The sequence below is a fragment of the Dufourea novaeangliae genome, unplaced genomic scaffold (assembly GCF_001272555.1).
Source record: "Dufourea novaeangliae isolate 0120121106 unplaced genomic scaffold, ASM127255v1 scaffold118, whole genome shotgun sequence".
NCBI lineage: Eukaryota > Metazoa > Arthropoda > Insecta > Hymenoptera > Halictidae > Dufourea > Dufourea novaeangliae.
Window position 1 is genome coordinate 3,017,612 of NW_015374006.1, and position 15,174 is coordinate 3,032,785.

General features: G+C 40.5%; 1 protein-coding gene across 1 annotated transcript in view; it reads left to right on the top strand.

Annotated features, from left to right (window-relative positions):
• LOC107188303 (protein groucho-like) overlaps positions 1-15,174 on the top strand; it is a 105,838-nt gene that overhangs the window by 85,675 nt on the left and 4,989 nt on the right. Inside the window, exons 10-11 of the mRNA XM_015576577.1 lie at positions 11,342-11,395; positions 13,602-13,790. Of these exons, the coding sequence (XP_015432063.1) occupies positions 11,342-11,395; positions 13,602-13,790 (243 nt within the window). The remainder of the gene's footprint in view (positions 1-11,341; positions 11,396-13,601; positions 13,791-15,174) is intronic.

Consider the following 15,174-nt stretch of genomic DNA (forward strand, 5'->3'; position numbering starts at 1 on the left):
GTCGAAAAGTGCAAGGTGAATTTTTCGTTTGCACGGGAACGCGCGATAAAGGTCCATCGAGACCGCCGCCGCCGCCGCCGCCGTCGTCGACGGGGGGAAAGATCCGGACAACGAAAAGAGGATCTCTCGTTGCTTCCTTTTTCTAGCGCCAAGCGAGAGCGCGCACGCCACCGGAGATCTCTTTGTTTAATAAAATGTTTTTGCTCGCGCGATCCCACCTCCTCCGTGTTCCCACCCTCCCACCCTTCCGTCCGGGATTGCTCGACGGATAAAAACGTAGATCCCGACGGTTCTCGAAACGGGGCCGGCCGGGATTGCTCGATGACTTTCGTGCAACGAACAGCGATGCTTGATGGAATTATCAGTCGAGGGAACGAATTTCGCTCTGGCAGATTGACGACGAAGGTGTTTCTTGTAAGCCGTTTGCTAGATAATTCGTTGGGAGAAGAATGTTGTATCTGCGTTGGGATTTTTTAATTTTTCTCAGTTCTGCTTTCAGAGAGGTAGGTAATTTTTTTTTTCCTTTTATGGACTTTGCGTTTTAGGAACTTTTTAATTTTTTCTTTTCTGGACTTTGCGATTTAGGAATTCTTTCTTTTTTTCTTTTCTGGACTTTGCGATTGAGGAATCTTTTCTTTTTTCTGTTTTGTAGTTTGCGCTTTAGGAATTTTTTAATTTTTCTTACCTTTGATCTGTAAACATCTTTGAAATACCTCAATGAAATTTGAGTTTTGTAAGTTTCTATTGTATTTGTAACTATACTCAACACTAGAGTTCTATCACTAGAATTATAGACACTTGAATGTGCCACAAATGCCTAAGATCCACAGTCTAGTGACGAATAACGTAAGAAAAATTGAGAAAAGTTGTAGAAATGACTATCGAATCCTTTGTGAGATATATCTGCCTAGATCATTTGCCCTCCGCACATACAGTCAATGATTCTCACAGTAATCAATTATGTACTTTCATCTTTAATATCGTGACATAATATATTATCTTCAAAATATTTTTCGGATGGTTTGGTCGTTTATAATTCCGCTGAAACGAAGTTCCTGCTTTGTTTCAAATCGTTCGCGTTTCAAACAGGGACATCTGTGACGACGAATATAAAAAAAAAAATTCTTTCGAGCGATTATCGTTCCATTGTTGATACATTTCTCGGAGAATCGTTCCCGCTTGAACATCCTTTTCCGATAAGTATAACATTTCGTTCCCACCCCCTGAAGGATCCATTTTTCAAACCGGCGACACATACGGGAAAACACGCAACTCGAGGGTTGCATTACACACCCCCTCTCCAGCGTTCTATCCACCGGGAGAGATAGTTAAATTCCGTAACGTTTCACGAACTATCGATCGCGGTCTCCATTACGACACTTAAAACGTTCGTAGTATTTTCGTTCCTCCCTCGATATTGTCCCAGGCCTCGGTGTCTTTTTTTTCTCCACGATAACACCACGAACGTTAGCGAGCTTTCGTCAAACGACGGTTTCACCCCTTTCGCCCATTTTCACTACTCCCCCCGTCCGAGAGTGGATCTTCTTCACCCGAGATAATCGCTTTAATACGTTTCCAGCCGCGATTCTGCGAGATATAAAAGCAGTTGTCTCGTAAAAGTTGCAGGACCCGATGCTTACCATCCCCCGTTGCCGCTCAGCCACCCCCTGTCCGAGGGTGGTATGAAAGGCATGGTGTAACTTATCGATCTTTGTTGCCTTTTAAGTGTTTCTCTTTTAATTCTCCTCGACGAATCCAGGTTTGACCGGGATGTTGTTGTACGCCACGTGAAATTGTTCCTCGGGGGAGTGGAATGATTTCTCAAGGAAGGGTGATGTTTGACTATCTTCAAGTGGGCGTTTAATTATTGTATTAGGATACCGTAGAAAATGTTTTGAAATAATTATATTAACATCTTAGTTTAACTCTCAAAAAATTTTTCACGTGGAGTTCGTTAGGTTTACAAAATGCACAGAAAATCATCGATAAGTGTTCGAAGGTTCCTTGTCTATTCATTGTGCGAAACCTCATCAAAAACGTCAGCGTTACACCCGAGTTATCGAGAGTCCGCTGTATTTAGTGTCTATGAACATTCCAATTAATAATATTATTTTTTTGTTTTTTTTTTTTTTACCAAACTTCTAATGTCACGTCAACAGCTTTTCTACATCCTCCACATTCCCCTGAGAAAGCGCAAACGATTCAAAACTTCGTTTCCATCCCCCCGTAGATCCACCACATAAAACAACTCCAGAATTTTAAACACCGCCATAAAACTTTATACCCACTAATTCACCGTCCCCCAGAGCGCGAAACCATCAAGAATCATTTTACACTCTTGCTCCCCGCGGAAAAGTTGTCGCATCAGTCGAACGCCCGACCGCTTAACTTCTTTAAAGTCACCGGACAGAGGGAGTTATCCAAAGAGGGGTAGGAAACGTGGAGGAAGGGGAGGTCGAAGAAGAATGCTAAGGACGGAAAGGCTTCGATTCTTCTTTTACTCTCGCGCGTTTGTTTACAGTGGACCCCAAAATAGGTTGGAAGAAAAGTAGGGAGGTTACGAGATGGAGGGTTGCAGGGTGGGTTTCGCAGCGCACCAGGGAAAAATACGTGGAACATTGAGTATACGTAAGAGATGAGAGAGAAAGAGAGGAAGGAAGCAAAGAGTGAAAGGTGTGGGAAGGGGTGGTTGGGCCAGGGTGAGAGGAGGGTAGGAGTAAAAGAGACAGTGACATAGGGTCGGAAGGGCAGGGCGAGAAGGGAAGATTGGTGAGGAAAGTTGGGGGAGGGGGGTAGGGGAGGAAAAAAAAAGGATTCGAGGATTCTCGAGACGAAGAGTCGAGTGGTTGGGTGGTCGAATAATAGAGCTGCCCTTAATACCGTCATCCCTGCTGTGCGCGCTGGGTTAAACGAGGGAAGAAGCTGCCGGAGAAAGCGGTCTCTCGTGTTGGACCGCGAGGGTTGCTGGGGATCGAAGGGAGACGAGAAACGGGGGTAGGAGGGCGAAACGCCCGACCGTGGAAAGAAAGAGACACTGGCGGGGCGACCGGTGTAACCGGGTGTGGAGGATGAAGAAAGGGAGAAGGGGAGAATAGACGACGGGGGTGGGTGGTGGTTCACAGTCATGATGGGGGTACGGGGGGTTGGATCTTGAGAGGGAAGGAGAACAGAATAGAAGGGATGATAACATTTGTATCATATTTAACGCTAGAACGAGCAGGTTAAGGGGTGGAAGACACCCTCCGTCTCCTTCTTCTTCCGCTTTGCCGTTTCTACGTCTTCTCCTTCTCTTTCCAACCATCCTCCTCCTCCGTTCCTCCTCGGGCCGTTTTCCTGAACCTCTTCGGGGCCGCCGTCCCTCCTTCCTCCACTTCGTACTCCTCCATCCTACTCGGCCACCTTCCCTCCATCCTTGAGCGCCCTCCACCAGCCCGAGTAATACCACTGAAATCAATACCACCACACTCGGGGCTTCTATTTACACACAAACTCATCGTTCGTACACAAATTTATTGCGTGTCCGTGGCAGCCTCTCGCCCCCCCCCCACCCCCTTCCCAACCCTGCGCTCCGCTACGCTCCGTTGTCGGAAATGGATCGCGACAGAATCACCGTTTCCCGGGGGCTGGAAACGGTGTTACGTCGAGGCTGATCTCGCCTGGGCGACGCGCTCCTGCCCCTTCCACCCCTCGTACATCGTCTTTTCGCTGATTTCACCGGCTGGTCGCCCGGTGGTCGAGGAATTTAGATTTCGTTTTCGGATATAGTCATGACAGAGATGTCTTCTTCGAGGCTTCAATTGCTGCTGGTGGGAGGACGGTGACCTTATGCTGCGTGTCCACGTGGGAGACACTGTCGAGAACGATTTTACGTCTGTCGTTTTCTTATCGATAAAAAGTAATCAAGCAACGTTTCAGTTTTCAGAATTGAAAGAACAATTTTTACAATGTTTTACATTTATTTTTTTGCAATATTTATTGCAACGTAATATGTGTGTATTTTTAATAAACTTTTTTTTTACAATTTTCGTCTGAAAACTGAATTTCTCAGGTGGACGCGCATCGTTATGAGTCACGACAACCGAATTCTCATTCTCTTAGATTTTCGTTACCTGTCTGGGCATTCCGTTGTTCGAAACTGGATTTTCGATGGTTTGCTGCACGGTTAAAGATGGTCCCCCTGCAAAAACACTATTTACAACCTATTGTCGTTCCCAGAATTCTGGGAAAGGGGATGATTTCGAATTGTCGTCCGACGAAAGGCTCCTCTTCTTTTCTCGAAGACCCGTGGGACTAGGCCTTCGAGGGGTGTCCACGATTTGCATAAGGGGAAGAACATCGTAATGGAAAGTTTTTGTTGAAGTTTACGGCTTGGACTCCATGTAGATTGATTTCGGCACTGAGCCCCGATCGTTCGTCTGTTTTCATGGAAATCGTGTTAGTTACGCTTATTTTTTAGCAACTGCAACTTCGTTACCAGTTTTTCCTCCTCTTTCTCACCCCCTCGCCCCAGTGATCGCAACTCGCGTGACCACAAGTCACGCTAATTTTCCCTACGAACGATGGCGAACTCCGTTCGCCAAGTTCGACTAATTCAGCCGCGACAGCAACTGGCTGAACTAATTCGGAAACCGCAAATTTTCCTGTAAGCAAGCAAGCAACCCCGCGACGAGTTTTCCTGTGGCCGCAACGCGAACGATCCGAGTCACGATCGCGGTTCTGAAGTTATCGTTAACCCTTTGCCCTATAACAGTTAGTGTTAAAATATATATATAACGTCAATTTATAGGATATCTTTTTTCTTGGGGAATTCCATCTTTTTACAAATCCAACAAAACACTAAACCAGTGCATCTACACTAGAACCACTAGCCATAAATCTACACCGAATTAAATTTTGCAATACATGTATATAATATGTAAAACAGTATAGCATATTATAATACAAAGTCTATAATAATTTAGAGGTCAACATAAACTCCGAAAAAACCCAGTACAATTACAATTTATTAAAAGTTTAACGAGAGTTTGGTATTTTCAGTCTCAAAGGAAATTCCACTAAAAGAATTCTTTTTTACTCAATCACAAAAACATCGTCGTCGTCTCTGTTCAAGCATTGTTTACAAGAAAAAGGTATCTCCTTTCGAGTCTCCGTTTGCCAAGTGGCGAATATCATGGTTTTTCCCGACGATTTCCCTCCAACACATTCCCGGCTAGGGGACGCACACAGGTGGTTCCTCCGCGTCGGTAAACGGTGCATACACACGGAACACCTTCGACACGGGTACTGTATATATGTGTACACACGGTCTAACGGACGCATAATGGATGGATGGGCGTTGTACACGATATTACGTCATTAGGGAGGCCAATGCTATCGCCATACCCTCCCCCTTTCGGGTTGAATTGCATGCGGTTCATAAGACGCGCAGCCTGGTACAAAGAACGTCTCAACCCGCGCGAATCATGGCTCTCAAGGTAATTAGAATATAAACCTCGAAATGTTTCTTGAATTATTAATCGTCACTCGGACAGATGATCCGTCTTCTTTTGGTTTTGACGGTTTGTGTGTGGGTGGATGGAGAGTGAGATGAACTACGCGATTTTTGAAATTCACGTACATTCATTTTTGACAAATTGAATGCTATAGTTGTCTTGGGATAGAATCATAAGAAGATACATTACTTTGGGTCTTTGTTATTAACAATATATTCACGCGTTAACTTGAATACTCATTAGTAGACTGCGGATTTTTATGCAAAATAACGTTTTGTAAAGTGATTCATAAAGACGTGAGCAAAAGTAGGAATATCTTTCTTCTCTCTTAAATGTCTTATTGAATTAAGAATAAAATAGAAACGACGTTGCATTTTATGGTAGTATTTTCTTTTATTGTGTTTCACAAAGTCCCATAGGCTATAAATACATTAAATATGCACTCTATTCATTACTGATTTTATTATTCTGTTACTTATTGTATTTATGGAATGTTGAAATGGCAGGAGTGAAAATGCATAGTTGCTAATGAGGAATTAAGGGATTCATTTTTTTACAGAAAAATCCAGTAGTATATCTAATATGTAACATGATGTAAAATGTGTGATGAATTGAAAAATCAACGTAAATCGCGACAGAAATACCTTTATAATTTCAAGAAATTCAAAAAATGAAGTTTGTCACTTTGGCCTATGAACGGTTCATACATTTTTTAAAATACTTTTTTAAACAAACAATGTAATTACTCTCTACTGCACCTAAAACTGCAGGGAATACCTGTAAAAAAAGAAACGTTGAATACCATATTCGTTATTCCATCAGAAACATTTTGTAACCGTTTCCAATTGCGAGGGAAAAAAGTTGCAGTTAAGGGAGAAAAAAAATTAATTGCAGATGAAATTTGTCGACGGTCGAAGTTTCGCCATTCGTATGCACGGCGAGCGTTGTTGCCCCGGTAAAAGATAAAATCGGGAACAACGTCTTGTTGCCTAGCGTTAAAGAAGAATGATACGACCCCGCGGTGTTTTAAATTCTTACGAAACGCGCGGCGGCTCGTTTTGCGTTGGGCTCTCTCGCGTGCGTAGCTTTACGAGAAGTTTCCGTGAAAATTAAATGGCCCTTGATGCATAATTCTCCCCCTCTTTTCAAGTCCTTATTTATAGTTTGGTTAAGCGTGCCCGTATCAGCCGCGGGGAATGTTAATGCGATGATAAATTTATTGCTGGAAGTTCGTAACTTGACTACACCGTGTTCAAGCCGCCGTATTTGTTTTTTTTGCGATATCGAATTATTACTTCGACGAAAACACTGAACAAATAAGAACTGAGACGTCTGCGTTGTTTGATTGAAAATAAAAATTTCCGTTTCAACATGAAAGAATATTTAATAACTATTCCGTCAAATAAACGCCTCGAAGTTACTTCCGTATATTATTTGTTATCGGTGATTATTAATCGACTATTGAAAATAATTTTTTACCTTAATTCTTTATTAAATATTCTTCTTATTTGTGATGTTATACGTATTATGCATAGTCGGAAAGAAACACTGAATTATTTTTGTGATAATCAGTATCAATTGATTGTACGCCGACAAAGTACAAAAACTGGTTTAGTATTTTTATAGTATGTGATATTTTAAAATGTGAATGAAGTAGTATTAATGATCTTCCTAGCTGCAAAACCAAATAAAACATAGGTTAAACATTTTTGCAATCATTATTTTATCGTGCCATATTGCAGTATAACAAAGATTGAAATTTGAACGCTTCCTCTCTACGTTGATTAAAAAGTATATTAACTTTCATCGACTGTCACTTTTATTACAACACAGGCATCTACTGACATTTTTGACCATCGTTAACAGAAACAACGAAATCGATAATCAATTAACACATACGAGAAATAAAGGAAATTAAACATACAAAACATTTTTCAATACACCATATTCCATTCAATTATATTTACTACATATGCATGAGAACCTACAACATGACAAATATTCAAATTTAACACTTTCAGTACCAATTGAGAGCTACCCTAAATTTATTCCACAGTGACTATTTTTCCATCACGAATGTTTATTTACACTTTTTCATCAACTTATTCGAACTATCATTACACCACATTCCATTCAATTATATCTATTAGGTACCTACAACTGGATCAAAGCTGCAATATAACAATAATTGAAATCGAACGTCCTCTTTCAGTGTCGATTCAGAACCACCCTGAATTCTATCCACCCAGCCAGCATTATATGAATGCTTATTTACACTTTTCCATCGACCTAACAAACTCAGTGTTCAATTACCACATACGATAAAAAAGAGGAAATAAAACATACACCGATCATTATTCAAACTATGATTACACCACATTCTATTCAATTATATTTATTAGGTACTTACAATTAGATCAAAGCTGCAATATAACAATAATTGAAATCCAACGTCCTCTTTCAGTGTCGATTCAGGACCACCCTGAATTCTATCCACCCAGTCACCGTTTATCCGACACGAATGCTTATTTACACATTCCCATCGAGTTAACAAAAATGATGAAATCGACACGGGGCCAATTGAGACACGCCTCGAAAAGTGGACAGCGTATCAGCTCGTTGTGGTAGCGCTTCGTGAACACATTTCGCGCGTTGCAGTAACTCACCCTCCCTCGTAGCTCGTTACACGCCACCGTATATAGTACAGACGTGAGAGGGGTTGGTCGGGGAAACGAGAGCCGCTTGTAGAAACTGAGCGATAACTGGTAAATAAACGATGAAAGATACGTGAATTACAAATTGCACTTTCCTAGCCGTGTGCACGTTATTTACCATTTCGCCCAGCGCCGTTGTTTATCGTCTTACGTTGGGAACAACGTTCGGTACGGTGTATCCCATTGATCGTTGCGCGAGACGACGCGTGTCGTTACGTGCAATATGCACGTAACAACGTTCTGGGCGAATTTTAAACGCCGTCGCAGTATGTATCGCGATCGACACGGAGCGGATTTTTCGAACGGAGAACCTGCTCACCCGACAGATTCGTTCGACAGTGTCGACTAGTATCACAGATTGACGAGAAACAACAATAGCAGGGATTGAAATAAACAGTTATTTCTCGTTTTTAACAAAAATTTCTGAAAAAGTAAAGTTTAATAAAGTTATTAAAATAAATTAAAGAAATAAGAATTTTTGTGGAAAGAAATGTTACCTTTAAGAACTTGTTTAACAAATGTTCTCGTGGAATAGATATTTTAGTATAGAAAGTTCGTTTGTACGTTTACTGATTCTTGAATTTGACAGATTATACATTTCACTGTGTATATTAATAATTTCACTTTCTGTGAAGCTATTTGCGTTTATAAGATTTCAGTGTTTCTAATAATTCAAATAGAATTTTACGGAGAATTCCCGATGATTTCGTGAAAAAGCTATAAACTTCTGTTGAAGGCAGTAAAACATCCTGAGATTAGGATTTAACGTAGCAGGGATTAGTTCGACCAATTAGCTTAGCAATTCTGGGCACTTTAAATGATTCATTCACCTCGGGTGTTTAAGTTCCAGGTATTTTAAACGATTTTTTGCGCACGGCAAGCATTAAGAACAAAGGGGTTTTAGGCTCCACGAGGCCTTCGGATATCTCGCTTCGAATAACCTAGATACCTCGGGTACTTCCGGTACCTACAGGTACTCTGGCCACTCTGAATTCTCGAGACATTCTGGATGCTTCAGGATACTCGAACAAAGGGCGGGATTCTAAGCGTGGAACAGGATTCTCAAGTGACGTTCCGTCTCGTCGCATCGACAATGAAATAATGAAAAAAAAAAATGTTCAATATGTGAGCCATTCACCCGATACGTTCTTGAATCTTATCGATCGTATACTCTTGAATATCTTTTAATTCTACGTAGTTCTCGAAAAAGAATAATCGATGATCAATGAACAGGCCACTGTCATCTTTTTTCGAAACTAGAATCTTATATACAGCCGGTATAATGAGATATGTACTTCACTGTAGATGCTTCCGAGATAAAAACGTAATATACAAATAATTTTATAAGCATAGTCTCTAGTACTACTCTCTAGTACTCTAGTCTACATAGTCACTATTGGGATATACTACGTATTATCATCCTTACACTATCCTAAACACTTATCATAGTACTATAGTAAAGGGTTTTAAGAGTTACAGAAAGTATTTTTTTATAATAAAAGTCATAGTATACGTACCTAATATAGAAATTAGTGGAAGCAAAACCATCAGGCAGACATCGGAGGAGGGAAACAAACGACAAAATCGAACTTAACACGGTTCCACGCGTGTAACTGCACAGATGATACACGTAAACCGTCGACTGCGAAAATACATACATACCGTTGGAACGCGTGCTACCCACGCACATTTACATCCCCGTCGCGCTCGGGATCGGCTTACAAAGCTGCGGATCGCTAGGCATCTGGCGTGTTCCACTCGTCGAACGGCCATTAAGTCACACGGCGCAATCGTGAACGCTTTGGGAAACGCACGCGCGCACGGGTGTCAAGATTAATAATATGTCTCTGAAGATGCATCCGTTTGGTTCGTGTACGCGCTTGGAAAATAGGTCGAGACACCACCTCTCGCATCCCCCCTGCTCCCAATCGCCGGAAATACGGGGTGAATCACGTGACCGGGGCCAGCGATAAATTCTGAATTTCGTCGTACAAGGTTTGAGGGAAAAGTTGACTGAACTTTTATTTGTTTCGAATAATACTTATTTGTCTATCGGTACATTGATATGATTCCTTTGAAAGTTGTGCCAATCTGAAGTGACGTCAGCGTTTTTGCAAATCCTCGGAACACTTCTGAAACGCACATTTTGTTGTCCATTAATGGTCATAGTCCGATAGACAAAATTATGAAGTTACAAGGAGTGGTCGCTAAATGTAACTCTCAGATTTCGTTCAAACTTTTCTCACTTAAAGTATAGACTATGCACAAACGAACCTTATTGAGATTCCGCCACATAGGCCTTCGTTGTTGAGAAATATTAACGCAGCGCCGAATCAGAGGAAGGCTAAGGGGGGTCTGCAGCCCCGGACACCTTCGCTTTGCAGAGGGGCCCAAATCCAAGCCTTCTATTTATATGAAAAGAAAAGGAATTAAATGAAATTTTGTTTACTGTGTCCCTTTTGAAATCACAGTAAATGTCAAAATAAATCGAACCATAATTATTTACATATAACAAAGCATTGTTCGTTACAATCAAGCATTCGTTATTATAAAAATCGTCTACCCTCCTTTCAACCAATAGGACCCTCGAAGGTTGATTGTCCCGGGCCCCAAGAATCTTGATTCGGGATTGACTTAACATTACACTGAAACCAGTACAGTAAATTCTCGATGAGTGTTTGAAGGTTTCTCAGCACTGAATGTTAAATATTTCAAAAACTAATGGCCATATGCGGTTGAAACAAATACCATTGGCTTCAAAATTCCAAGTTCTATCACTGTACTAAACCTCATTAAAAAGTCAGCGTTACACCTGAGGACCTCTCCTTGATTAGTACCGAGAGAGCCTTCGAACACTCATCGAGGATTTACTCTATTACTAATCGATAGTAAGTGTACAAATAATTTTTGTAGAATTATTCTCCCCTTCCTGTCTTCACGTCCACGAACGAAAAATTATTTTTCCATCGTTGGTCGCGAAATCGAGCCACCCCGTATACATACACCATCACGATCGTTAATATATCGGTGTAGTAACGAGTCACGATGACGCGCGGCAGAGCATTAAAGCCGGATCGCGTTTCCTTTTCAAGCTATCGGCACCCTTTCTCACCGGAACCGTAATTTTCCTTTCAGGAGAGCGACGGGGAGAAGAGCGACCAGGACTTGGTGGTGGATGTCGCGAACGAGGTCAGTTCATCCTTCAGACTAAATCCGATATTTTTAGCACCGAATTCATTAGGCGGAACCGCGGCGTACGCGCGGAGGCAGCCGATGAAAATGGAGGACCATTTTTCGAGGCTGAACCGATGACGATCCGCGGTCATTGACCGTTTCTGTGGCTCAGATCCCGGAGGAACCGCCTCTTATAGGGGTTCGTAGTGGCTCTTCGAGTCGCAGCCCTCCCCTTGAATCAGTTTACAATTTGAAAACTTTCGATATTTTCTTTTTCTATTTGAGGGACAATGTGTATTAGGTTGTTGCATTGAACATTATACGAATATTATTGGACAGAATAAGACTAAATACACGAGTGGTTCTCGTTGAAGTACAAGTGTTACTTTCGTGTTATGTTTGTTACGGAATTATTATAATAAATTTGGGGATGACTTTTCGAAGACACTCCTTAGCTGTCATTTTTTCACTGACTGTTGTGATTATTGTATACATAGCATTTTTTTTAGCAGAATCTTATGAATTTGAAACGGCCGAATTTCACCTAGATCTTTAAGATAATTGATTTTATTCCTGTGTTAGATTGTACCCTGAAACGAGTAGACTAGACCGTGCAGTTTTACATTAAAGAACGAAGCTGTGTGAATAATTTTCATTCATCAAAGTAATGTGAAATGTATCGATCATCTCGTGTGCAATGACCTAATACTAATTATAGATACTTCTCAATGTGCAGTTCTCTATGCTTTGTAACAGTTTTTCTGCGTTCTGAAATCGATCAGGTTCGGAATTTTTATGGTTTAATTAGCGACTTGGATAATGTAGTATTCTATGATGTAAAGCGATTTACTGTGTGAAAATAATATTATTCTTTGCGGAAAACAAAGTCTTTTATTGTTAGACGTACTTTTTTTTCAATAGATCCACGAACATTCGTGATACACGACTGGACGTCCTGTATATTCACTAATCACCGTGTACCTTTAACGTTTTACTATCAATCTTCTCATACGTTCATTTAAAAGAAGCAAAATATAATTGATTTATGGTAGTTTTTTCAGAAAATTTCTCTCGTTAACGCTCCTTATGAATTCGGTGGGTACTCACGATCTAAAAATGTACTATAATAAACGCTGTTTCTCTAATATCATTATGTATTTGTTAGTAACGTGAAAAAGATGGGAGAATCGGTTCACACAAAGTGACAGTTTACGAACGAAGCGTCGAGAACGTATAATTAATCGAATAAACGTTACAGCAAAGTTTCAATATGGCCGCCGCTACTACCTCTTTTGCAAACTCGAATTCGCTGGAAAAATAATCGACACATCTCTTGTAGAACAGACATCAACAATATCAATGTTATTCGCTACTGCCGTGTAGTTCTCTTTTCATTTACGAATGTGTTTGTACAGACTGACCGTTACCTTGTACGGTGGAAATAAAAATCCAATATGGCAAACGATTCGAGTCAACTTTTCAGACGTACGTTATCGACGCGCAGTTGACAGAATACTTTATTTTACCTGTGCTACCATCATCCTGCGCCGTATTTAAAAAAAACACACACACTGTATGCACTTTAAACCCCATATGTCACCTTGCAATTACGTATAAAGTTGCATACATCACCCCTGAAAAAATACCTCATCATATATGTTTTATGAAAAATGATGTTGGTTCGTTCTAACAAAAGAAAAGTACAAATGGATGCTTAATGTTTCAAACTAGCCTTTGAACTAATATTTTATTACATATTACATTCAAATATTAAGTTCTGAATATTCAATTTTGTAATATTACGTAGACCACAGAAAATGGTAAATCAGAAAATTGTAGAAATAATACACTGTATTCTTTTTAATTTTCATTTCCCTAAACTATATACAGTACTGACCCTGTATCATAAAAACAATTTAAAATCCACTACCATCTTCGTTTCCACCAAAATTCTTGACCAAATTTGATTTTTCTTTTATTATCCACGTCTATAGTCGATCCACCAACTGTTCACCGGCCATTTTTCCCGAGTGATAGTAATGTCAGCTCCCTATAGGTTTAAACGAACAAGATTCCAAGGTAACAGGAAATCGAGAAAGAGAGTGGTGTGTCATTGAACTTTCTTTCCTCGACGCGTTTCCAAGCAGAAAAGAAGACGAATCGTGTTCGGGTCTGGTCTGTTTCAAAGGAACTTTCTTCTTTCTTTTTCCCGCACGTAAAGGAGGCGTCATCACCGCACGCGAACGGCGAACACTCAGACCCACGTGAGAACGGTACCCTGGAGAAGCTGAGTGCTCCAGGACACGCGGGACCGACATCCGGCGCCGGCTCCGCTTCCGTGAAAGACAGGCCGCCCTCGCGGAGCGGAAGCTCCTCCGCTCGTAGCACACCGTCTCTGAAAAGTAAAGATGTAAGATCTCGCGGATAGCAAGCTTGTTCGGCGACTAATCGGTCCGGTTCCCCTCCGTTGTCTCTGAACACTACGAACTTTACGAAGAGCCTCCTCGATCACCTCCAGCGATCATCGTTCGATGTTCGAGGACTCCCTTCGAGCATTATCGATTACACCGGTCAACATGATTTTTGTCCCAAAAAACATTTATACTGGTTCTTATAGATTTTGTTGATACTGAATACGAATCCGTAAACGGTTTTTTGCCCTCAGTTTTCGAGAAATTTGATTTTTAAAAAAATGACAATTTTCTACTTTGAACATTTCCTGTGTACAAACATTAATAGTTATTCTTGTTGCGTCAAATTAGTCTCAGGGAGTTTGAGTACCACTGCCAGCGTCGCAGGTTTTACTGAACTATTTCGCTCCTGTATTGAACACAAAACGTGACTTACCATTTCTGTTAATGCTTTCCGGAAGAAAAATGTTTACTGTATCTGCTGGCGCAGTCAGATTATGTCCTGCATTTTTACTTTTTGAAATAAATTGAAAAATATCGGTAAAAATTGATGCATTTCGGGTGTCCTTTTCTCTTTGATCGTTGTTGAAATATGTTTAAATGTTGATAATGCGATAACAACGTATACCATTTTATCCGGGAGAGTTTACAGAATAATTTGACGCAACAATCAACTGAATAACTATTAATATTTAAACACAGGAAATTTTCAAAGTAGAAAATTGTCATTTTTAAAAAAATCAAATTTCTCGAAAACTGAGGGCAAAAAACTGTTTACGGATTCGTATTCAGCACAGAAGACTATAAGAACCAGCAACTGGATGTTCCAAGACAAACAAAAAATTAAATTCTGTTGACCAGTGTTATTATTGCTTCCTATGCTTGTGCACGCTAATATTGAGGGGGTGACCAAAAGGAAATACAGAAATAACTTTGTTGTTTTCGAAAATACAGAGTAGTAGGTGGTCAAATATGGGCGACCAATATGGCTGCCGAATTGGTTATTCAAAAAATCAGATTGTTCATTACAATAACACGAGAATCGTATCACTTGTCATAGGTCTTTACTTTCCAAATCTTCCCTGGAATCTCAATGGATCTTGAATAAATTAATTTCATCCAACACAATCCCGTAAAAATTTCTAGCTTCAGATCAAAATATGTGTCACCCGTGAGTACACCTGACACGACATTCAAAGGGTTAACACCGTTTACTCGCCAAAGCAATCCCCGAAACAACTACTATCCAACAAACGTACACCTTTATTCTTTCCAAAGATCAAGAAACAAACACACACACATACAAAGCTTACACAGAAATCGACCAGGAAGGTGGTGATATCGACGTTTCAAAAAAAAAAAAAAAAAAAAAAAAAAAATTCC